At 50.1% G+C, this 26,882-nt stretch overlaps 1 protein-coding gene across 1 annotated transcript in view; it reads right to left on the bottom strand.

Moving 5' to 3' along the window:
• LOC140427371 (G protein-coupled receptor kinase 6-like) overlaps positions 1-26,882 on the bottom strand; it is a 256,903-nt gene that overhangs the window by 145,543 nt on the left and 84,478 nt on the right. The window contains exons 6-7 of the mRNA XM_072512918.1: positions 4,443-4,535; positions 3,248-3,446 (exon numbers count right to left, since the gene is read on the bottom strand). Of these exons, the coding sequence (XP_072369019.1) occupies positions 3,248-3,446; positions 4,443-4,535 (292 nt within the window). The remainder of the gene's footprint in view (positions 1-3,247; positions 3,447-4,442; positions 4,536-26,882) is intronic.

The following is a 26,882-nucleotide window of genomic DNA, read 5'->3' on the forward strand; positions in this document are numbered from 1 at the left end:
GAAAATGTAAGGCAGAGAAGCCATAGTCAAAAATCAAAAAGGGCGACGGTACAAGGTACAGTGACTGAGGGGAGTTCAGTGAATAGGACCAGGAATACTAAAAGAAATAAAACGGGAAGTGAAAACATTAATGGTAAGCGACGTGGCAGGTTGTTACAGGAAGATATGGGTTCGACGACAAGGAAAATTAGGAGAAAGGTTAAGAGGAAATATAACTTCGGAGAGGTTACTGATCAAGGTGTTAAGATTCAGAACAGAGGTAAAAAAGCCAACATAAGTGTACTTTACCTGAATGCTCGTAGTATTTGGAATAAGGTAAATGAGTTGATGGCACAAATCATCGTGAATGACTATGATTTAGTGGCCATTACTGAAACATGGTTAAAGGATGGTCACGACTGGGAGTTAAATATCCGAGGGTATCAAACTTTTCGGAAGGACAGAGTGGATGGTAAGGGTGTAGCTCTGTTATTTAAGGATGACATCCGGGCAACAGTAAGGGATGACATCGGTGCTATGGAGGATAAGGTTGAATCCATTTGGGTGGAAATCAGGAATAGTAAGGCGAAAAAGTCACTGATAGGAATAATCTATAGGCCACCAAATAGTAACATTATGGTGGGGCAGGCAATAAACAAAGAAATAACAGATGCATGTAGAAATGGTACAGCAGTTATCATGGGGGATTTTAATCTACATGTTGATTGGTTTAACCAGGTCGGTCAAGGCAGCCTTGAGGAGGAGTTTATAGAATGTATCCGCGATAGTTTCCTAGAACAGTATGTAATGGAACCTACGAGTGAACAAGCGGTCCTAGATCTTGTCATGTGTAATGAGACAGGATTGATTCAGGATCTCATAGTTAGGGATCCTCTCGGAAGGAGCGATCACAATATGGTGGAATTTAAAATACAGATGGAGGGTGAGAAGGTAAAATCAAGCACTAGTGTTTTGTGCTTAAACAAAGGAGATTACAATGGGATGAGAGAAGAACTAGCTAAGGTAGACTGGGAGCAAATACTTTATAGTGAAACAATTGAGGAACAGTGGGGAACCTTCCAAGTGATTTTTCACAGTGCTCAGCAAAGGTTTACACCAACAAAAAGGAAGTACGGTAAAAAGAGGGAAAATCGACCGTGGATATCTAAGGAAATAAGGGAGAGTATCAAATTGAAGGAAAAAACATACAAAGTAGCAAAGATCAGTGGGAGACTAGAGGACTGGGAAATCTTTAGGGGGCAACAGAAAGCTACTAAAAAAGCTATAAAGAAGAGTAAGATAGGTTATGAGAGTAAACTTGCTCAGAATATAAAAACAGACAGTAAAAGTTTCTACAAATACATAAAACAAAAAAGAGTGGCTAAGGTAAATATTGGTTCTTTAGAGGATGGGAAGGGAGATTTAATAATGGGAGATGAGGAAATGGCTGAGGAACTGAACAGGTTTTTTGGGTCGGTCTTCACAGTGGAAGACACAAATAACATGCCAGTGACTGATGGAAATGAGGCTATGACAGGTGAGGACCTTGAGAGGATTGTTATCACCAAGGAGGTAGTGATGGGCAAGCTAATGGGGCTAAAGGTAGACAAGTCTCCTGGACCTGATGGAATGCATCCCAGAGTGCTAAAAGAGATGGCTAGGGAAATTGCAAATGCAAATTGCAAATAGCAAACGTGACACCACTGTATAAAAAAGGAGGTAGGCAGAAAGCGGGTAATTATAGGCCAGTGAGCTTAACTTCGGAAGGAGGGAAGATGCTGGAATCTATCATCAAGGAAGAAATAGCGAGGCATCTGGATGGAAATTGTCCCATTGGACAGACGCAGCATGGGTTCATAAAGGGCAGGTTGTGCCGAACTAATTTAGTGGAATTTTTTGAGGACATTAACAGTGCGGTAGATAACGGGGAGCCAATGGATGTGGTATATCTGGATTTCCAGAAAGCCTTTGACAAGGTGCCACACAAAAGGTTGTTGCAGAAGATAAAGATGCATGGCATTAAGGGGAAAGTAGTAGCATGGATAGAGGATTGGTTAATTAATAGAAAGCAAAGAGTGGGGATTAATGGGTGTTTCTCTGGTTGGCAATCAGTAGCTAGTGGTGTCCCTCAGGGATCAGTGTTGGGCCCACAACTGTTCACAATTTACATAGATGATTTGGAGTTGGGGACCAAGGGCAATGTGCCCAAGTGTGCAGACAACACTAAGATAAGTGGTAAAGCAAAAAGTGCAGAGGATACTGGAAATCTGCAGAGGGATTTGGATAGGCTAAGTGAATGGGCTAGGGTCTGGCAGATGGAATACAATGTTGACAAATGTGAGGTTATCCATTTTGGTAGGAATAACAGCAAAAGGGATTATTATTTAAGTAATAAAATATTAAAACATGCTGCTGGGCAGAGAGACCTGGGTGTGCTAGTGCATGAGTCGCAAAAAGTTTGTTTTCAGGTACAACAGGTGATTAAGAAGGCAAATGGAATTTTGTCCTTCATTGCTAGAGGGATGGAGTTTAAGACTAGGGAGGTTCTGCTGCAATTGTATAAGGTGTTAGTGAGGCCACACCTGGAGTATTGTGTTCAGTTTTGGTCTTCACCCAAAGGGTTATGAATCTATGCAATTCCTTGCCCAGTGAAGCAGTAGAGGCTCCTTCATTAAATGTTTTTAAGATAAAGATAGATAGTTTTTTGAAGAATAAAGGGATTAACGGTTATGGTGTTCGGGCCGGAAAGTGGAGCTGAGTCCATAAAAGATCAGCCATGATCTCATTGAATGGTGGAGCAGGCTCGAGGGGCCAGATGGCCCACTCCTGCTCCTAGTTCTTATGTTCTTATACAGTATTTTGGAAAGAGCGAACTGCTGATATAGTAATATTCAGAGAGAGGGAACTGCTGACAGATACAGTAATATTCAGAGAGAGGGAACTGCTGACAGATACAGCAATATTCCGAGAGCGGAAGCTGGTGATACAGTAATATTCTGAGTAACAGCAAACTGCTGACAGATACAGCAATATTCAGAGAGACGAAACTGCTGATTGATACAGTAATATTCAGAGAGGGGGAGCTGCTGACAGATACAGTACTATTCAGAGAGAGGATACTGCTGACAGATACAGTAATATTCAGAGAGGAAAACTGCTGACAGATACAGTAATATTCAGAGAGAGGAAACTGCTGACAGATACAGTAATTCAGAAAGAGCGAACGGCTGACAGATACAGTAATATTCAGGGAGAGGGAACTGCTGACAGGCACCGCAAAATTCAGGAGGAAACTGCTGACAGATACAGTAATATTCAGGGAGAGGGAACTGCTGACAGGCACCGCAAAATTCAGGAGGAAACTGCTGACAGATACAGCAATATTCAGGGAGAGGGAACTGCTGACAGGCACCGCAAAATTCAGGAGGAAACTGCTGACAGATACAGCAATATTCCGAGAGTGGAAGCTGGTGATAGATACAGTAATATTTTGAGTGACAGGAAACTGCTGACAATACAGTCATATTCATAGAGAGGAAAACTGCTGACAGATACAGTAATATTCAGGGAGAGGAAACGGCTGACATACAGTATTTTGGAAAGAGCGAACTGCTGATAGATATAGTAATATTCAGAGAGAGGGAACTGCTGACAGATACAGTAATATTCAGAGAGTGGAAACTGCTGACAGATCCAGTAATATTCTGTGTGACAGCAAACTGCTGACAGATACAGTAATATTCAGAGAGAGGAAACTGCTGACAGGTACATTAATATTCAGAGAAAGGGAACTGCTGACAAATACAGTAATATTCAGAGAAAGGGAACTGCTGTCAGATAGGGCAGCACGATAGCATTGCGGATAGCACAATTGCTTCACAGCTTCAGGGTCCCAGGTTCGATTCCGGCTTGGGTCACTGTCTGTGTGGAGTCTGCACATCCTCCCTGTGTGCGCGTGGGTTTCCTCCGGGTGCTCCGGTTTCATCCCACAGTCCAAAGATGTGCAGGTTAGGTGGATTGGCCATGATAAATTGCTCTTAAGAGTCCAAAATTGCCATTAGTGTTGGGTGGGGTTACTGGGTTATGGGGATAGGGTGGAGGTGTTGACCTTGGGTAGGGTGCTCTTTCCAAGAGCCGGTCCGGCTCGATGGGCCGAATGGCCTCCTTCTGCACTGTAAATTCTATGATAATCTATTCAGAGAAAGGGAATTGCTGACAGGTACAGTAATATTCAGAGAGGAAACTGCTGGCAGGTACAGTAATATTCAGAGAAAGCAAAGTGCTGACAGGTTCCGTGGAATTCAGAGAAGAAGGAAACAGGAATATTTTAGGACAGAACTTTCTTATTACTTTGCCACCTCAATTTAGAATATCTGCTAAAATTAAGGTGCAGTTTGAGGTTCTCCTCTGAGGCGACTGAGTTTTGGATAGTAGTCTAATCAATGCCACTGGACAGGACTTACCTTTCCAAATACTTCCACTGGAGAAAACGATTGAAATACAGACTGTCCACATAATCAGCAAATGGTGCCACGCTCAGAAAATCATGGACCAATCTGTGAGATGGAGACAACATGGAACATGAGAGTGTGAATGATATATTGGGACACACCGTATGTACACACTCTCAGTGGACTGTCTTACTCTCATTCTGGGTTGGTCTGGATACCTCAAAGCTGCACCCCACACTCCCTCATCCCGCTCACTCTTGCCTCCCAATCAAACTTCCACACCGCACCATCAGAACCAATTCCACCGTGCCTTTTGGTCATACAGAGCTGGAATGCGGCAGCTAAAAAACGAAATGATATTTTGTTGAAGCTCATCAGGAGACTGGCATGAATACCAATGTAACCTCCTCCAGTCCCACAACCCTCCCCATCTCTGTAACCTCCTCCAGCCTCACAACTCTCTCATCTCTGTAACCTCCTCCAGACCCACAACCCTCTCTATCACTGTACCCTCCTCCAGCCTCCCAATCTCTGTAACCTCCTCCAGCCTCACAACCCTCCCTATCTCTGTAGCCTCCTCCAGCCCCACAACTCTCTCTATCTCTGTAATGTCCTCCAGCCTCCCAATTCTCCCTATCTCTGTAGCCGCCTCCAGCCTCACAACAACACTCCCCATCTCTGTAACCTCCTCCAATCCCACAACCCTCCCCATTTCTGTAACCTCCTCCAGCCTCACAACCCTCTCATCTCTGTAACCTCCTCCAGTCCCACAACCCTCCCATCTCTGTAACCTCCTCCAGTCCCACAACCCTCCCCATCTCTGTAACCTCCTCCAGACCCAAACCCCCACCCCATCTCTGTGATCACCTCCAACCGCACAACCCTCCCCATCTCTGTAACCTCCTCCAGCCTCACAACCCTCCCATCTCTGTAACCTCTTCCACTCCCACAACCTATCTATGTAACCTCCTCCAGTCCACAACCCTCCTGTTATTACCCTACAGGAGGCCCAGTGATCTGCAATCTCAGAGTCCCTGTGGCTTCACCGGAGTACGATTTACCCAGGTGAGGGGGTCGGGTCTATCCTCTCTTTTCCTAGGACTGTCGGGATATAAATACCCCGGGCTCGGGTGTGGGCCGGCGCAAGTGACCCTTCGGAGTAGGTGTAAATAGTATTGAGAATAAATCAAAACTTTTTGATAGTCATCGCTTCCAAGTGATTGCTTGCCGAAGACATTACACTGGCGGCAAGAATAAAGTGGAGCTGCAGGAGGCGCCATTTCCTCCGGACCAGGCCCACCTCGATTAGGCCTCAAGAGTTGTCCAGGTGGCAGAGAGGCCACTCATCGGTAAGCTAGAGGCGTTTGACGCCGGGGTCGGGGATTGGATCCTGTCCATTGAATGAAGGTGCTACTTTTTTTGTCCGAAAACATAGCTGGGGACAACAAACAGACGGTGACCTTCCTCATGGTTTGCGGTGCGGAGACTGACAGCATTATAAAAAGTTAAATTTTTCCGGACTCACCTGACAACTGTCAGTTTGCGGAACTCTCTATGCTGGTCGGCAACCATTTTGTCCCAAAACCAGTGCTAATCGTTTGCCGTTTTTGTTTCCAGAAGGCTTCTCAACACCTGCAATGGAGTTTCTGGGCTGTTTGCGAAAACTCGCCGAGTTCTGTGAGCTTGTCCCGGCAGTTCGTGAGACCCATGTGGGATCAGAGATGGGGCAACCCAAGAACGTTTGGTGAAACTAATCTGGACCTGAAGAAAACAACCAAGATACGTTTGCCCCAGGAGGCCGTGTACAGAGTGTCCAGGAGCTCCGAGGGATGGCCATCCTGAAACGCTTTTGTTCAATAGGCAGCATACTGCATACCCTTTGCCATACTGCAGTTCCCAACTCCCGCCGTTGGGGCTCACTCGGGGTGACCAAGACCGAAGACAACATTTTCCTGCCGAGGGACGCCGCGCTTCCTGTACACCAGAGACACCTGACACATGGAATGACGGCCCTGGAAAAATCGGACTGGGAGTGGGGTGGGAAGGCTGTTATAACCCTACAGGAGTCCCAGGGATCAGCAAACCCAGAGACCCTGCGGCCTAAACTTTTTTATAGTCATCGCTTCAGAGTGATTGCTTGCCTAAGACATTACACTGGCGGCAAGAATAAAGTGGAGCTGAAGGAGGCACCATTTCCTCCGGACCAGGCCCACCTCGATTAGGCTTCAAGAGTCCTCCAGGTGGCAGAGAGGCCACTCGTCGGTAAGCTAGAGGCATTTGACTCCGGGGTAGGGGATTGGATGCTGTACATTGAATGAAGGTGCTACTTTTTTCGTCCGAATAACCTAGTTGGGGATGACAGACGGTGACCCTCCTCACGGTTTGCGGTGCGGAGACTTACAGCATTATAAAAAGTTTAATTTTTCCTGATTCACCTGACAACTGTCAGTTTGCGGAACCTGCTATGCTGGTCGGCAACCATTTTGGCTCAAAACCACCACTAATCGTTTTCCGTTTTTATTTCCATGCGCCTTGGGGGAGGTGTAAATAATATGGAGAATAAATTAAAACGTTTCTATAGTCGCTCCAGTTCCTACAACCCTCCATATATCTGAAACCTCCTCCAGCCCTACAAATCTTCTTATCTCTATAACGTCCTCCAGTCCCAGAACTCTCCCTATCTCTGTAACCTTCTCCAGCCCCACAACTCACCCTATCCCTTTGTAGGATACTGTTTTAAAGCATATGTCTAGTCTGTGTCTCCTGTTAATTCTGGTCCTGCCAGGGGTTTAGAAGCTGCCAGTCAGACCTATGAAGGTTATCTTGCTTAAAAGGCAGACAACAAACAGAACAGTGAAAGGGAACTCTTGCATGAGAAAGGGAATGCTTTTTCCACAGGTCTGTAACCCTCTGTTTAATCCGTTAGCTCTCTGGGAAGAGCTCAATTGAAGCTTAAACTGAGAGCATTCTTTAGAATGCAGCTGGAATTTGTACACAGAAATGTACACAAATGCCCTCCCTGAAGCAACGTCTTCCGAATCCTTGCTACCTTACTTGCCCAAACAAGCGTGGAAATCAACCACTCCACCTCCATAAAAAACGATTTTAGGCAAAAAAACAACAGTAGGCACTGAAATAAAATAAAACCCGTGGCAAGTTTTTCATCTTTACCGCCTGCACCCGGCCTTCCAACGATAGGGGAAGGCTGTCCCATCTCAACAAATCCGCCTTGACCCAACCCACCAGACTCGCAAAATTCAATTTACAAAGCCCAATCCCAAACTGCTCCAACACTGCAAACAAATAGTTCCACTCTACACGGTCAAATGTCTTCTCCGCATTTGGTGCCACCACCACCTCCAGCTCTCTCACTTCTGATGGAGAGAGCAACAATTTTTAAAAACACCACACGTCTGAAGACAACTGCCTACCCTTTATGAATCTAGTCTGCTCTGCCCCAATCACCTGTGGGAGTTACCCTTCCAACCCAAGCGCCAAGACATGGCAAGAATCTTGGCATCCATATTTAGCAAAGATATTGATCTGTCCGACACACGCTCCCCAGGTTCAACAGTGGCGCCAGCCTATCCAAAAACCTTTCAGAAAACTCCATCAGGAACCCATCCGGCTTTCCCCGTTTGTATCTTCCCTACCACCGCCTGAACCTCCTCACTCCCCACTGGATTGGCCAGCACTGCCCTCTCCTACTCTAGGATCCACCCCTCACCCCCCCAGGGGGTCAGCAATCGCAGCGTAGATCGATCCACCTTCGGTTTCAACATTTACATCCCCATCCTGAATTAACCTCTGCGTATCCAAATTCGGAATGGCAGCCACCATCCTCTTCATAAACCCTACATCATTCCAATTCAGGGCATACACGCTGACCAGCACCACCAACCTCCCCTCCAAAACAACCATTATGATAACGTACCTGCCCCCCCCCCCCTTCACATTCCACATTGCCATTTAGACCAGGGGTCTCTCACCACCCCTCCCACTCGTGTCAGTCATGATCACTGCCCCCGGCCTCACCCAGCGAGCAAGACCCAACCTGCCCCTGGTCACCATCAACTATCTACCCCTCCCTTTTTCCCAGCCACTTCCTCTCAAAATCACTTCTCTCTGCACACTCCCATCCCCCCCACAATTCACACATCCCAGGCCCATTGAAACTTGTCAACACTGGCTCTGATAGCCACAGTCCCTTCCCCACCTCACTCCTGTTTATTAGCCAACCTGCATTTGCTAACGAGCTGGTCCCTGCCAGAGCCCCCTCCCCCTGCAGGTCCACTACCGAAAAAACAACATAAAAGCTCCCCACACCCAGTCCTGCCAAACAAACCAACATAGACCTCAAGCAAAGGGAAACAAACCCCAACATATTACCCAATTTCTCAAAATTATCCCCTGCCAACCACAACATGAGAGAAAATGAAGTCCAAACTCAGTTCAGTACCAGTCCTTCAGCCTTCAAGAACGCCTCCGCCTCTTCCGCCGTCTCAAACAGTCCTTGGGAATTATACGTAACTCAACTTCACTGGGTAGACGACCCCAAACCACACATTACTCTTGTACAATGCTGCGTTTGCAATGTTGAAGGCAACCCGACGTCTTGCCAGCTCCATCGTGAGGTCTTAGTATGTACAAATACCACTGCCTTCCCACCTCACTTCTTCATTCTGCTTTGTTCATCTCAGCACCTTCTCCTTCATGTGGTAACTATGAAAGCAGAATATCACAGCTCTTGGTGGTTTATTCACCTCTGTCTTGGGCCAGATCGACTGGTGAGATAGACATTCGCTCAAAGAGATAGACATTCTCCTCCTCCCCCAACAACATCTCCGCAAAGTAATCCATTGGCCTCCGGCTCTCCAGCCCCTCAGGCAGTCCCACAATCCTCAGATTCTGCTGCCGTGACCTGTTCTACAGGTCCTCCACTTTGTCTTAGCCCTTTGTTGCTTTCCTCCACCCTCCGCAGCTCTTCTCCCATCGAAGTGAACTTGTCGCTGTTCTGCGACAATGCCTCCTCCAGTCCCTTCAAAACCTCTGCTTGCTCCTATACTGCTGTCGACATTTTTCCAAGAGCCACTTTTATCTGGGCCAGCGTATCATCCACAAACTGCTTGAGCGAGGCCGTCATCGCCTTCCCTTGTTGCTCAAAATGCTTGGCAAGCTGCCGGTCAAATTCCACCACCATCACCTCAGCCAGCTTATCCATCGTAATGGGAGAAGCCCCACCCGGCGCGCTTGCTCCCAACACCTCTCCACCAACAGAACTCTGCACCAAACTTGAGCTCTCAGGCGGACTGTTTTGTCCCCTATTTTTGAGTTGGGCTCTCGTTATCCTTTAGTTGTTGCAACTTTTCTGAAGATCAATCAGATGAAACTTTCCCCCCCCAAATCGGAGTGAAATGGGCGAAAAAGCGAAAGCTCTAGCAGGAGCCACCCAACATGCGACCTCCGCCTACAAGTCGCCACTGGACGTCCTCTTTTCCATTACCAATTAGAATCGCTGCACCAATGGTGTCTGTGCCTCCAGCTGCCCTGGCCTCAAGCTCTTAGATTCCCTTCCTACACCCCTCCACATCTCCAAACTCTCGAAGTAGAACCATTGAATTCATACTGTCACGTGAGAGTTCCTTTTAAGAAATGGGGTTTAAGAGAATAGCTGTAGTGGGTGTTGTCATGATACGCAAACATGCAACCAATGAACACTCAGAATAGGACACAACCAATGGGCAGTCAGGACACTCAGAGGTGACATCACCACAAGGGGGCATGACATAAACACTATAAAAAGGATGATGCACTCACACCCTGCCTCTTTCCACAGACAGACATGTAGAGAGTTAGACAGGGTTGATCAGCAGCATCACACCCCAGCACGTGGCTTAGAGCAAGCTGGTACAGTTAGACTGAGTTACTACAGTTAGATTAGCAGAGTGTCAAACTCATTTGAGAAATATGTTAATAGTTCAATAAACATGTTGAACTCACTTCAGAATCTGGAGCATCCTTTAGTTAAGACTGCAACAAGTAGCAGCCTGTGTTATTCAAAGCAGCATAACACAACATGACACCAGGAGTGACTGTTCAATCTATTTAGTTCAACTCCGCAAGATCCGTGACAACCAGCTACTGAATACAGGCACAATGGACAAGATTCAGGCTCCTCATCAGCTCAGGACCACCGGCAATCTTAGTGCCAAATGGCGATCATTCAAGCAGAAATTTCAACTATACGTGGAAGCATCCGACCTCAATGGCGCGACCGATGCTCGGAAGATAGCTCTTCTACTCACCACTGCTGGTGACCATGCGATAGAGATCTTCAACTCCTTTCACTTTTCCGAAGGGCAGGACAAAATGAAGTACCAAACCATCCTGGACAAATTTGACAGCCACTGCGAGGTGGACACCAACAAAATCTTCGAGTGCTACATCGTCAAGCAGAGGATGCAAGGTAAAGACGAATCCTTCAACTCCTATCTAACTAACCTTAGACTGCTCGCGCAATCCTGCAACTTCGGTGATATCACTGACTCCATGATCAGAGACCAAATCATTTTTGGAGTCCGCTCTGATCCTCTGCAAGAGCAATTGTTGAAAATCAAGCACATGACCCTGCCAGTCGCGATTGAAACGTGTACTGTGCATGAGCACTCTAAAAATCGCTATTCACAGTACAAAACGGCAGAAAGTGAAAAACAAGCCTCCCACGAGGTGGAGTGTTCAGGCCATCTCCCGGATGCAGCACCTCCACATTGACGAAAGCGGCCATTTTGCGCACTCTTCCTGGGGCTCGACGCATGCGCATTGCGATCGGGAACACGAAGCGGCCGAAAACTGCACTGCGCAGGTGCAGACGTCCGAGAACCGCACCGCGCATGCGCAACGATGCACTGAGCGTCATGACGCCGACGTCATGACGTGTGCGAACTGCGGCACCGCCCATTTTTTAAAAAACTGCCCTGCAAGTGGCAAACGCTGTTTAAACTGTGGGAAACCAAACCACTATGCAGCCCTGTGCAGATCTGCACCACCAGTCAGGAGCCAGCACTCCCAATTCCGACAGCGGCGCATCAGAAGTGTGCAACACTGAATGCATGACTCCGGTCCAGGCTGTGCCACGGATCCAGATGATGAATACCTGGACAGCATTTACCGTGTAGGCATTATTACGAAGTGCGAATATGCCACACCGGACACATCGCAAGTCCAATCAATCCTGGCCGTGGATTCCGAGGACGAATGGCATGCAGTGATGAAGGTCAACCACTGCCCCCATCCAGTTCAAACTGGACACAGGTGCCTCTGCCAACCTGATTTCGCAGGTGGACTTCAAGAAAATCAAGAAGCCCCCACAATCCTTCCAGCTGCCTGCAAACTCCTGGACTACAATGGAAACGCAATCAAGGCACTTGTGTCCTGCCACCTGCAGGTGGCCAACCAACACACACAAGCAAGCTTACGCTTCGAGATTGTTAAACCAGACAGGGCATCCCTGGTAGGTGTGCACGCCTGCAAGCAATTGAACCTCATTCAAAGGGTCCACACCACAATGCCGTCCCGTTCGGATCTTCAGGCCAGCATCAACGACATCCTAACCCAGTACTCAAATGTATTTAGCGGGATGGGCACGCTGCAGTACGAGTACAAGATTCTACTGTGGCCAGATGCCAAGCCACTGGTCCATGCACCACGACGAGTCCCTGCTCCACTGAGAAAGTGCCTGGAGGCGGAGCTCACGAGTCTACAACAAAAAGGCATCATCTCCAAGGTCACTGAACCAACCGACTGGGTCAGCTCGATGGTGTGCAGAAAGAAGCCTTCGGGGGACCTACGCATCTGCATTGGCCCCAAGGATCTAAACAAAAACATTATGCGGGAACATTATCCCATCCCGAAGAGGGAAGAAATCACGAGTGAGATGGCACAGGCGCGCTTCTTCACAAAATTGGACCCATCCCAAGGATTTTAGCAAATCCAACTTGAAGAATCCAGCAGAAGGCTCTGCACCTTCAACACGCCTTTTGGCAGATTCTGCTACAACCGAATGCCATTTGGCATCGTCTCGGCATCAGAGATTTCCCATCGCATCATGGAACAGATGATGGAGGGAATAGAAGGGGTTCGTGTCTACGTTGATGATGTCATAATCTGGTCCACAACCCCAGAGGAACATGTGTCGCGATTCAAGAAAGTATTCCGACGCATACATGAACATGGCCTCAAGCTAAACAGGTCCAAGTGCTGTTTTGGGACATCCACGCTGAAGTTTCTGGGCGATCAGATTTTGCGACACGGTGTTCACCCGGACACAGACAAAATTAAAGCCATCGAGGCAATGAAAGTCCCCGAGGACAAGAAGGCAGTACTGCGCTTCCTGGGAATGGTCAATTTCCTTGGCAAGTTCATCACGAATTTGGCCACACACACCACGGCCCTCCGCAACCTGGTGAAAAAAATTAACCAGCTTTGAGTGGAAGACGGAGCACCGAACAGTGTGGCTGGAGCTGAAAGCCAAGATGACCACTGCACCCTTCCTTGCATTCTTTGACCCAGACCTAGAGACCAAGATATCCACATATGCGAGTCAGGATGGCATTGGGGCGGTGTTGCTTCAAAGAGACGACACGTCATCCTGGGTGCCAGTAACATATGCGTCACGGGCAATGACACCCACTGAGACCAGATATGTGCAGATTGAGAAGGAGTGTTTAGGTCTTCTCACCGGCATCCTCAAATTTCATGATTATGTCTACTGCTTGCCAACATTTACTGTTGAGACAGATCATAGGCCTCTGGTCCACATCATCCAAAAGGACCTGAATGACATGACGCCTCGTTTGCAGAGAACTCTGCTCAAACTCTGGAGGTATGATTTCAATTTGGTGTACACACCTGGCAAGGAGCTCATCTTCGCCGATGATTTGTCCCGCTCCATCAACTCACCCAGTGAACCACTGGAGATCATCCAGCACATTGAATTGCAGGTACAACTGTGTGCAAGCACTCTCCCGGCAGCAGATGAAAAGATTGGTCTCATCTGTGAGGAGATGGCCAAAGAGGTTGCAGCGAGTCATCCACAACCTCAGCAATGACTGGCAGAAAGGGCATTGCCCTCAATTCTACAACGTTAAGGACGACCTGACGCTGATCAACGGCATCCTGCTCAAGCTGGACAGGGTAGTCATCCCACTACGTCTCCAGAGCATGGTGCTGCGGCAGATTCATGAGGGACACCTGGGCGTAGAAAAGTGCAGACGCAGGACCCGGCAAGCTGTCTACTGGACCTACATCAACCAGGACATCACGGACATGGTCCTGAACTGCGAAACCTGTCAGAGGTTCCAACCAGCTCAGAGCAAGGAGACGCTCCAACCACATGACCTAGAGACTTCTCTGTGGTCCAAGGTTGGCATTGACCTATTCCATGCGAATGGTCGCGACTATATCTTACTCTTCAATTACTTTTCGAACTATCCTGAGGTGCCATGATACACTTTGGGGTTCACTGAACTCTGGCCAATAACAAATTGGGGACTCATCCGGGATAAAAGTCTATCTATTGGATTGGCTTAGTGAACTGAAAGAACAAACAAAGAACAAAGAAAAATTACAGCACAGGAACAGGCCCTTCGGCCCTCCAAGCCTGCGCCAATCCAGATCCTCTATCTAAAACTGTCGCCTATTTTCCAAGGATCTGTACCCCTCTGCTACCTGCCCATTCATGTATAGAACATAAACATAGAACAGGACACCACAAAACAGGCCCTTCAGCCCTCGATGTTGTGCCGAGCATTGTCCGAAACCAAGATCAAGCTATCCTACTCCCTGTCATTCTGGTCTGCTCAATGTGCCTATCCAATAACTGCTTGAAAGTTCCTAAAGTGTCCAACTCCACTATCACAGCAGGCAGTCCATTCCACACCCGAACCACTTTCGGAGTAAAGAACCTACCTTGGACATCCCTCCTAAATCTCCCACCCCGAACCTTAGTTATACCCCCTTGTAACAGCTACATCCACCCGAGGAAATAGTCTCTCAACGTCCAGTCTATCTATCCCCCTCATTATCTTATAAACCTCTATTAAGTCGCCTCTCATCCTCCTCCGCTCCAAAGAGAAAAGCCCTAGCTCCCTCAACTTTTCCTCATAAGACCGATCCTGCAAACCAGGCAGCATCCTGGTAAATCTCCTTTGCACCCTTTCCAATGCTTCCACATCCTTCCTATAATGAGGTGACCAGAACTAGGGTCATGTATAGTTGCAGCATAACCTCGCGGCTCTTAAACTCAAGCCCCCAAAGTATGTATTAGGGGTCATGTGGGACAGATCCTGGTTGGCTGTTGACTCCTGGCTCCGTCCTGAAGGCGGAGTATAAGAACCCGAGCTTCTCCCCGCCGCTCCATTCTGTTGCTGAACTGCTGGGGACAAGTCTCGCTTAATAAAGCCTCATCGACTTCATCTCTACTCGTCTCTCTCATAAGTCACTGTGCGCTACAATTTATTAAGCGAGCTTAAAGGACTATGGAGCTCCGGGTCGCCCCGGAATGCCTGCGGATCAACCCCCACGCAGCGAACTCGGCAGCAGTTTTTAAACACTGGCAAGCTTGTTTTGAAGGCTACCTCCGAACGGCCCCCGGCCGGATCACAGAAGACCAGAAAATGCAGGTCATGCATTCGAGGGTAAGCCCGGAAATTTACCCTCTCATAGAAGACGCAGAGGATTTCCCGACGGCGCTCGCAGCACTGAAGAGCATCTACGTTCGCCCCGTGAACCAGGTCTACGCACGCTACCAACTCGCAACGAGACGGCAAAGTCCTGGAGAATCGTTAGAGGAATTCTACGCCGCGCTGCTAATTTTGGGCCGGGGCTGCAGCTGCCCACCGGTGAACGCGATTGAACACACGGACATGCTAATTCGCGATGCGTTTGTGGCAGATATGAACTCTCCCCAAATCCGCCAAAGACTTTTAGAAAGAGAGTCGCTAGGACTCTCAGAGGCACAGGCCATTGCAGCTTCCCCAGATGTGGCCTCGCAAAACGCCCGCGCCTACGGCCCCGACCGCGCAGCAGCCCCTTGGGCTCCGTGGACCCCCGTCGTGACAAACCCCCCCCCTCCCTCACAGGCTTGCGCGGTTAAAGCGCCAGATCATCCCGGGGGGGCCCGCTGCTATTTTTGCGGGCAAGTGAAACACCCCCGGCAGCGCTGCCCGGCCCGCGCAGCTATTTGCAAAAGCTGCGGCAAGAAGGGCCATTACCTTCTTGGCTGTGCGCCGGTCCCGGGGGGTCGCCGCAACCCCCGGAGAAGAACGAGCCCAGCGCATCCCAAACGCTCCCCAACCCCCCCCCCAGCGCCCCATGAGCGACCCGCGGGCGCCGCCATTTTGGGTCCCGGGCACCACGAGGGGAGGATGGGCGCCGCCATCTTGTGACTCCCCAGCCACGTGCGATTCATGGGGCGGCCATTTTGTCCACCCCCGACCACGTGCGATCCATGGGGGCGGCCATTTTGTCCACCCCCGGCCGCGTGCGATTCATGGACGCCGCCATCTTGGATGACAACAAAGGACCCCAGCATCGACGGCTCCACAGGGTCCGAAGAAGACGCCGAGACACTACGACCACGACTGGCTTCGGTGACGCTGGATCAATCACGGCCCCGGACGCTCCAGACGACGACAACAACGGTGCTGATCAACGGACACGAGACATCCTGCCTGATCGACTCCGGGAGCACCGAAAGTTTCATTCACCCCGACACGGTAAGACGCTGTTTTCTGACCATCCATCCAAGTACGTAAAAGATTTTCCTAGCTGCAGGATCCCACTCTGTAGAGATCAAAGGGTTCTGCATCGCGAACCTAACGGTGCAAGGGAGGGAGTTTAAAAACTACAGGCTCTACGTCCTTCCCCAACTCTGCGCGCCCACATTACTGGGATTAGATTTCCAGTGTAACCTGCAGAGCCTAACATTTCAATTCGGCGGCCCAATACCCCCACTCACTATCTGCGGCCTCGCAACTCTCAAGGTTGAACTGCTGTCCTTGTTTGCAAACCTCACCCCGGATTGCAAACCTGTCGCCACTAGGAGCAGACGGTACAGCGCCCAGGACCGGATATTTATTCGGTCTGAAGTCCAGCGGTTGCTGAAGGAAGGCATAATCCAGGCCAGCAATAGTCCCTGGAGAGCCCAGGTGGTAGTAGTAAAGACCGGGGAAAAGCAAAGGATGGTCATAGACTATAGCCAGACCATCAACAGGTACACACAGCTAGATGCGTACCCTCTCCCCCGCATATCCGACATGGTAAATCGGATTGCCCAGTATCAGGTTTTCTCCACCGTGGACCTCAAGTCCGCCTACCACCAGCTCCCCATCCGCCCAGGTGACCGCAAGTACACAGCCTTCGAGGCAGACGGGCGTCTATACCACTTCCTAAGGGTCCCATTTGGTGTCACGAACGGGGTCTCGGTCTTCCAACGGGAGATGGACCGAATGGTTGACCAGCACGGGTTGCAGGCCACGTTCCCATATCTCGACAACGTAACCATCTGCGGCCACGATCAGCAGGACCACGACGCCAACCTCCAAAAATTTCTCCAGACCACTAACGCCTTGAACCTCACATACAACGAGGAAAAGTGCGTTTTTAGCATAAACCGGTTGGCCATCCTGGGATACGTAGTGCGCAATGGGATAATAGGCCCCGACCCCGAACGCATGCGCCCCCTCATGGAATTTCCCCTCCCCCACTGCTCCAAAGCCCTGAAACGTTGCCTGGGGTTCTTTTCATATTACGCCCAGTGGGTCCCCCAGTATGCAGACAAGGCCCGCCCGCTAATACAGACCACTACCTTCCCCCTGTCGACAGAGGCTCGCCAGGCCTTCAGCCGCATCAAAGCGGATATCGCAAAGGTCACGATGCGCGCCATCGACGAGTCCCTCCCCTTCCAGGTCGAGAGCGACGCCTCCGACGTAGCTCTGGCGGCCACCCTTAACCAAGCGGGCAGACCCGTGGCCTTTTTCTCCCGAACCCTCCACACCTCAGAAATCCGACACTCTTCAGTGGAAAAGGAAGCCCAAGCCATAGTGGAAGCTGTGCGACATTGGAGGCATTACCTGGCCGGCAGGAGATTCACCCTCCTCACCGACCAACGGTCGGTAGCCTTCACGTTCGATAATGCACAGCGGGGCAAAATTAAAAATGACAAGATCTTATGGTGGAGGATCGAGCTCTTCACCTTCAACTAGGAGATCTTGTACCGTCCCGGAAAGCTGAACGAGCCGTCCGATGCCCTATATGCCCCCAGTATGCCAACTCACAAATAGACCGTCTCCAAGCCCTCCACGAGGACCTCTGCCACCCGGGGGTCACTCGGTTCTACCATTTTATAAAGTCCCGCAACCTCCCCTACTCTGTGGAGGAGGTCCGTACAGTCACCAGGAACTGCCACATCTGCGCGGAGTGCAAACCGCACTTTTTCAGGCCGGATAGAGCGCACCTGACCAAGGCTTCCCGCCCCTTTGAACGCCTCAGTCTGGATTTAAAAGGGCCCCTCCCCTCCACCGACCGCAACACATACTTCCTGAACGTGGTGGACGAGTACTCCTGTTTCCCCTTCGCCATCCCCTGCCCCGACATGACAGCGGCCACATTCATTAAAGCCCTTGGCACCATATTCACACTGTTCGGTTGCCCCGCATATATCCATAGCGACAGGGGGTCCTCCTTAATGAGTGACGAGCTGCGCCAGTTCCTGCTCAGCAAGGGCATAGCCTCGAGCAGGACGACCAGCTACAACCCCCGGGGGAACGGGCAAGTAGAGAGGGAGAACGGCACGGTCTGGAAGACCGTCCTACTGGCCCTACGGTCCAGGGATCTCCCAGTTTCCCGGTGGCAGGAGTTCCTCCCGGACGCCCTCCACTCCATCCGGTCGCTGCTGTGTACCACCACTAACCAAACGCCGCATGAGCGCCTCCTTGTCTTCCCCAGGAAGTCCTCCTCCGGAACGTCGCTGCCGACCTGGCTGGCGGCCCCAGGACCCATCTTGCTCTGGAAACATGTGCGGGCGCACAAGTCGGACCCGTTGGTCGAGAGGGTTCACCTCCTCCACGCGAACCCGCAGTACGCCTACGTGGTGTACCACGACGGCCAACAGGACACGGTCTCCCTGCGAGACCTGGCGCCCGCCGGCAACACACCCCCCCCCCCCCCCCGACACCGATCATCCCCTCCCTGCCACCGGCGCACCCCGCGACCGCCCCCTTCCCGGGAGGATCGGTCCTCCTCCCGTGTCCGCCCAGGAGTGAAACAGGAACAAACACCGAAACGCTCCCGGAGACGACAACGCCGGAACAAGCACCTGCACCACCACCGGGGCTGATGCGATCGACGAGGAAGACCAGACCGCCCGCTCGACTCGTGGCATCCGCGTGACACCAAGAATGTTGTTCGACTGTAACAACAATTTTTTCTCTTACTAACATTGTAAATAGTTTCACAAACCTTGTACATAGCCCAGTGTAGGGCTAAAACTGTAATGACATGCCTGAAATTTTCCTCCCAGGACCAGCCTTGTCAACCCCTACCACCATGCGAACCACCACCCCGCCGGGTTCATTTTTTAACAAGGTGACTGTGGTAGTATGTATTAGGGGTCATGTGGGACTGTGAAGCCGTGATGCTATTGGCTGACAGATCCCGGGTCCTGGTTGGCTGTTGACTCCTGGCTCCGCCCTGAAGGCGGAGTATAAGAACCCGAGCTTCTCCCCGCCGCTCCATTCTGTTGCTGAACTGCTGGGGACAAGTCTCGCTTAATAAAGCCTCATCGACTTCATCTCTACTCGTCTCTCTCGTAAGTCATTGTGCGCTACACCCTGTTAATAAACGCTAACACACTATAAGCCTTCTTCACGGCTCTATCCACTTGAGTGGCAACCTTCAGAGATCTGTGGACATGAACCCCAAGATCTCTCTGTTCCTCCACATTCCTCAGAACCCTGCCATTGACCCTGTAATCCACATTCAAATTTTTTCTACCAAAATGAATCACCTCGCACTTATCAGGGTTAAGCTCCATCTGCCATTTTCCGGCCCAGCTTTGCATCCTATCAATGTCTCTTTGCAGCCTACAACAGCCCTCCATCTCATCCACTTCTCCACCAATCTTGATGTCATCAGCAAATTTACTGACCCACCCTTCAGCCCCCTCCTCCAAGTCATTGATAAAAATCACAAATTGCAGAGGACCCAGCACTGATCCCTGTGGTACACCGCTGGGAACTGGTGTCCAGTCTGAAAATTTTCCATCCACCGCCACCTTCTATGTGATAGCCAGTTACTTATCCAATTGGCCAAATTTCCCTCTATCCCACACCTCCTTACTTTCTTCATGAGCCGACCATGGGGAACCTTATCAAACGGCTTACTAAAATCCATGTCTAGATACATCTTAAATGACGCTATCGTGCCCGCCTCTACCACCTTCGCCAGCAATGCATTCCAGGCACCCACCACCCTCTGCGTAAAGAACCTTCAACGTATATCTCCCTGAAACTTTCCCCCTCTCACCTTGAACTCATGACCCCTAGTACTTGAGTCCCCCACTCTGGGAAAAAGCTTCTTGCTATTGTCATGTGAGGGTACCTTTAAGACATGGATGTTTAAGCAATATACCTTTAAGAAAACAGTGATGTCATAGAGTGGGTGGAGCTCAGCTCAGTTCAGCCATTTTGCAGGTTTTTAGTTTCAGTTTAAAAGCAGTGAGTCTGTGTGTTTCCAGAGAGCTGCAAGATTGTGCAGTTTGCAGAAAGAAAGCAAGGTGCTGGAGCTGAAGTCAACCAAGCTAATATGTCTCTGCCATTCGACAGAAAAAATATATATCCTTTAACCTGATGTGATACTGTTTAAAGGTGTTAAGTCTCTTGGAAGTTTGAAGGAACATTTTAAGGAGTTATTTACTGTTGCAATATTTTCTGAGTTATCTTTGAAGTAAGGGGTGTTAAGAGATCCAATGTTTATTTAAGATGTTAAGTTGAGTTCATGGAATAAACATTGTTGTGTGTTTAAAAACCCACCTGTCTATAATTGTAATCCCACACCGAGGGAAAAAGCCGTGTGCTCGGAAAAGCAACAAATACATTAAAGGGAGAGGTTGGTTGAACTCCATGATACATTTTGGGGTTCTGAAAACGCCTCGCCCATAACACTATCCACCCTGTCGAAACCTCTCATGATTTTGTAGGCCTCAACCTCCGTCTTTCTAATGAAAATAATCCTAATCTACTCAACCTCTCTTCATAGCTCCATACCAGGCAACCTCCTGGTGAACCTCCTCTGCACCTTCTCCAAAGCATCCACATCCTTTTGGTAATATGGCGACCAGAACTGTACGCAGTATTCCAAATGTGGCCGAACCAAAGTCTTATACAACTGTAACATGACCTGCCAACTCTTGTACTCAGTACCCCTTCCGATGAAGGAAAGCATGCCGTATGCCTTCTTGACCACTCTATCGACCTGCGCAGCCACCTTCAGGGTACAATGGACCTAAACACCCAGATCTCTCTGTACATCAATTTTCCCCAGGACTTTTTCTTTTATCGTATAGTTCGCTCTTGAATTGGATCTTCCAAAATGCATCACCTCGCATTTGCCCGGATTGAACTCCATCTGCCATTTCTCCGCCCAACTCTCCAATCTATCTATATTCTGCTGTATTCCCTTCACTATCTGCTACTCCACCAATCTTAGTGTCATCTGCAAACTTGCTAATCAGACCACCTATTCCTTCCTCCAGATCATTTATGTATATCACAAACAACAATGGTCCCAGCACGGATCCCTGTGGAACACAGTTCTCCATTTTGAGAAACTCCCTTCCACTACTACTCTGTCTCCTTTTTTAAAAAAATATATATTTTATTCAAGTTTTTTGGCCAAACATAACAATACGTAGTGTTTCTTTTACACAAGAATAAAGCAATATAAATAACCGTGGCCAGTTTTAAACAAATAAATAAGCACTATATGAACAAAAACAAAAAACAAAACTAAATGGCGACTGCCTTGTCCAAAATAAATACTCTCCAAAAATACAATCCAACAATCCAATATACAATTACATATACCAAATACCTATATATATATATATATATATATATATATACAACAACATCCCTGAGAGTCCGTCCGATTCCTCCCCCCCCCCCCCCCCCGGCCCCCCCTCCTGGGGTGCTGCTGTTATCTACTTCTTTTCCATTCCCTCTATCTTTCTGTGAGGTAGTCGACGAACGGTTGCCACCGCCTAGTGAACCCCTGAGCCGAACCCCTGAACACGAACTTAATCCGTTCTAACTTTATGAACCCTGCCATATCGTTTATCCAGGTCTCCACCCCCGGGGGTTTGGCTTCCTTCCACATTAACAATATCCTGCGCCGGGCTATAAGGGACACAAAGGCCAACACGTCAGCCTCTCTCGCCTCCTGCACTCCCGGCTCTTCTGCAACCCCAAATATAGCCAACCCCCAGCTTAGTTCAACCCGGACCCCCACCACTTTCGAAAGCACCTTTGCCACCCCCACCCAGAACCCCTGTAGTGCCGGGCATGACCAGAACATGTGGGTGTGATTCGCTGGGCCTCTCGAGCATCTCGCACACCTATCCTCTACCCCCCAAAATTTACTAAGCCGTGCTCCAGTCATATGCGCCCTGTGTAGCACCTTAAATTGTATCAGGCTTAGCCTGGCACACGAGGACGATGAGTTTACCCTACGTAGGGCATCAGCCCACAGCCCCTCCTCAATCTCCTCCCCCAGTTCTTCTTCCCATTTCCCTTTCAGCTCATCTACCATGATCTCCCCCTCGTCCCTCATCTCCCTGTATATGTCCGCCACCTTACCGTCCCTCACCCATGTCTTGGAGATCACTCTATCCTGCACTTCTTGCGTCGGGAGCTGCGGGAATTCCCTCACCTGTTGCCTCGCAAAAGCCCTCAATTGCATATACCGAAATGCATTCCCTTGGGGCAACCCATATTTCTCCGTCAGCACTCCCAGACTCGCAAACGTCCCAGCTACAAATAGATCTCTTAATTGTACTACCCCAGCTCTTTGCCATGCTCCAAATCCCCCATCCATTCTCCCCGGAACAAACCTATGATTGTTTCTTATCGGGGACCGCACCGAAGCTCCCGTCCCTCCCCTATGCCGTCTCCACTGCCCCCAAATTTTCAATGTAGCCACCACCACCGGGCTTGTGATGTATTTCTTTGGTGAGAACGGCAGCGGCGCCGTCACCATTGCTTGCAGGCTGGTCCCCCTGCAGGACGCCCTCTCCAATCTCTTCCACGCCACTCCCTCCCCTTCTCCCATCCACTTACACACCATTGAAACATTGGCGGCCCAGTAGTACTCACTTAGGCTCAGTAGTGCCAGCCCCCCCCCCTGTCCCTACTACGCTGCAAGAATCCCCGCCTCACTCTCGGGGTCTTCCCAGCCCACACAAAACTCATAATGCTCTTCTCAATTCTTTTGAAAAAAGCCTTCGTGGTCACCACCGGGAGGCACTGGAACACAAAAAGGAATCTCGGGAGGACCACCATTTTAACCGCCTGCACCCTACCTGCCAATGACAGGGACACCATGTCCCATCTCTTGAAATCCTCCTCCATCTGTTCCACCAACCGTGTTAAATTAAGCCTATGTAATGTACCCCAATTCTTGGCTATCTGGATCCCCAGGTACCGGAAGTCCCTTGTTACCTTCCTCAACGGTAAATCCTCTATCTCTCTGCTCTGTTCCCCCGGATGCACCACAAATAGCTCACTTTTCCCCATATTCAGTTTATATCCTGAAAAATCCCCAAACTCCCCAATATTTCCGCATTATCTCTGGCATCCCCTCCGCCGGGTCCGCCACATATAGCAACAAATCATCCGCATACAGAGATACCCGGTGTTCTTCTCCCCCCCTAAGTACTCCCCTCCACTTCCTGGAACCCCTCAGTGCCATGGCCAGGGGTGCAATCGCCAGTGCAAACAATAACGGGGACAGAGGACATCCCTGCCGCGTCCCTCTATGGAGCCGAAAATAGTCAGACCCCCGTCCATTCGTGACCACGCTCACCATCGGGGCCCTATACAGCAACTGTACCCACCTGATATACCCGTCCCCAAAGCCAAATCTCCTCAACACCTCCCACAAATAATCCCACTCTACTCTATCAAATGCTTTCTCAGCATCCATCGCCACCACTATCTCCGCTTACCCCTCTGGTGGGGGCATCATCATTACCCCTAGCAGCCTCCGTATATTTGTATTTAGCGGTCTCCCCTTCACAAACCCAGTTTGGTCCTCATGGACCACCCCTGGGACACAATCCTCTATCCTCGTTGCCATTACCTTGGCCAGAATCTTAGCATCCACATTCAGGAGGGAAATGGCCCTGTATGACCCACATTGCAGCGGGTCTTTTTCCTTCTTTAGAAGAAGCGATATCGTTGCCTCTGACATAGTCGGGGGCAGCTGCCCCCTTTCCCTCGCCTCATTAAAGGTTCTCATCAGTAGCGGGGCCAGCAAGTCCAAATATTTCTTATAGAATTCAACTGGGAATCCGTCTGGTCCCGGGGCCTTCCCCGCCTGCATGCTTCCAATCCCTTTCACTACTTCCTCCGTCTCAATCTGTGCTCCCAGCCCCACTCTCTCCTGTTCCTCCACCTTAGGAAATTCCAGCTGATCCAGAAAGCACATCATTCTCTCCTTCCCGTCCGGGGGCTGTGCTTCATATTATCTTTCATAAAATGCCTTGAACACTCCATTCACTCTCTCCGCTCCCCGCTCCATCTCTCCCTCCTCATCTCTCACCCCCCCCTATCTCCCTCGCTGCTCCCCTTTTCCTCAGTTGGTGGGCCAACAACCTACTCTCCCCATATTCGTACTGTACACCCTGTGCCTTCCTCCATTGTGCCTCTGCCTTACCCGTAGTCAACAAGTCAAATTCTACAAGTAGCCTTTGCCTTTCCCTGTATAGTCCCTCCTCCGGTGCCTCCGCGTATTGTCTGTCCACCCTCAGCAGTTCTTTCAGCAACCGCTCCCTTTCCCTACCCTCCTGCTTTCCTTTATGTGCCCTAATAGATATCAGCTCCCCTCTAACCACTGCCTTCAGTGCCTCCCAGACCACTCCCACCTGTACCTCCCCATTATCATTAATTTCCAAGTACCTTTCAATACACCCCCTCACCCTTAAACACACCCCCTCATCTGCCAATAATCCCATGTCCATTCTCCAGAGTGGAAGCTGTTATTTTTCTTCCCCCATCTCCAGGTCCACCCAGTGTGGAGCATGATCCGAGATGGCTATAGCCGTGTACTCCGTCCCCGTCACCTTTGGGATCAGTGCCCTTCCCAAAACAAAAAAATCTATTCGTGAAAATACTTTATGTACATAGGAGAAAAACGAAAACTCCTTACTCCTAGGTCTGCTAAATCTCCAGGGATCTACTCCTCCCATCTGCACCATAAAATCTTTAAGTACCCTAGCTGCAGCCGGCTTCCTTCCAGTCCTGGACCTCGATCTGTCCAGCCCTGGGTCCAGCACCGTATTAAAGTCTCCACCCATTACCAACTTCCCCACTTCTAGGTCCGGGATTCGTCCTAACATACGCCTCATAAAATTGGCATCATCCCAGTTCGGGGCATACACGTTCACTAATACCACCGCCTCCCCTTGCAGTTTGCCACTCACCATCACGTATCTGCCCCCACTATCCGCCACTATAGTCTTTGCCTCAAACATTACCCGCTTCCCCACTAGTATGGCCACCCCCCTGTTTTTTGCATCTAGCCCCGAATGAAACACCTGCCCCACCCATCCTTTGCGAAGTCTAACCTGGTCTGTCAGCTTCAGATGCGTCTCCTGAAGCATAACCACATCTGCCTTAAGTTTCTTTAGGTGTGCGAGTACCCGTGCCCTCTTAATCGGCCCGTTCAGCCCTCTCACATTCCACGTGATCAACCGGGTTGGGGGGCTCTTTACACCCCCCCCCCTGACGACTAGCCATTTCCTTTTTCAATCCAGCTCCTCACCCGGTTCCCACGTAGCTGTATCCACCCCAGGCGGCGCGCCCCCCCCCCCCCGCCCCAACCCCCCCTCCCATACCAGCTCCCGCTTCTCCCCAGCAGCAGCAACCCAGTTACCCCACTAGATCCCATGTTGCTCCCAGAAGTCAGCAAACTCTGGCCGACCTCGGCTTCCCCCCGTGACCTCGGCTCACACTGTGCGAGGCCCCCTCCTTCCTGCTTCCCTGTTCCCGCCATGATTACCATAGCGCGGGAACAAATCCCTTTTGGCCCCGCCCCCAATGGCCGGCGCCCACAGCTCCTCGTCCTCCCTCACCCCCTCCCCCATGACATGGGGAAGAGAGAGAAGTTACAGGGTCGCAGGTTTAACAATCTGGGAAGTCCTCTCTTCCCCCTTTTCCCCCTTCATCCCACAAATTCACCCCCTCACTTTTGTCCCAAACGTTCTTTTTCTAGCCCGCTCACTCCAGTTTCTCCTCGACAATAAATGTCCACGCCTCGTCTGCCGTTTCGAAATAGTGGTGTTTCCCTAGATGTGTGACCCACAGTCTTGCCGGTTGCAACATTCCGAATTTGACCTTCCTTTTATGCAACACCGCCTTGGCCCGATTAAAGCTTGCCCTCCTTCTCGCCACCTCCGCACTCCAATCTTGATACACGCGGATCACCGCATTCTCCCATCTACTGTTCCGAGTTTTCTTGGCCCATCTGAGGACCATCTCTCTGTCCTTGTACCGGAGAAATCTCACAACTATTGCTCAAAAAATTTCTCCAGCCCTCGGTCTTCGCGCCATAACCCGATAGGCTCTCTCCACCTCCAGCGGACCTGTCGGGGCCTCCGATCCCATTAACGAATGCAGCATCGTGCTCACATATGCCCCAACGTCCGCCCCTTCTGCACCTTCGGGAAGACCAAGAATCCTTAAGTTCTTCCTCCTCGCATTGTTCTCCAGCACCTCCAGCTTTTCCACGCATCTTTTGTGTTGTGCCTTGTGGATCTCCGTTTTCACCACCAGGCCTGTATGTCGTCCTCATTCTCAGCAGCCTTTGCCTTCACGACCCGAAGCTCCTGTTCCTGGGTCTTTTGTTCCTACTTTAGCCCCTCAATCGCTTGTAATATCGGGGCCAACAGCTCCTTCTTCATCTCCTTTTTGAGTTCACCTACGCAACGCCGCAGGAACTCTTGTTGGTCAGGGCCCCATATTAAACTGCCTCCTTCCGACGCCATCTTGCTTTGTGCCTGCCTTCCTGGCCGCTGCTCTTGAGGATCCACCGCAATCCGGCTACTTTCCTCTCTTTTTTCCATCCGTGTCCAGGGGGGATTCCCTTCTGGATTACCGCTCAGTGTGATTCGCCGTTAAA

Source organism: Scyliorhinus torazame, chromosome 7 (assembly GCF_047496885.1).
Source record: "Scyliorhinus torazame isolate Kashiwa2021f chromosome 7, sScyTor2.1, whole genome shotgun sequence".
NCBI lineage: Eukaryota > Metazoa > Chordata > Chondrichthyes > Carcharhiniformes > Scyliorhinidae > Scyliorhinus > Scyliorhinus torazame.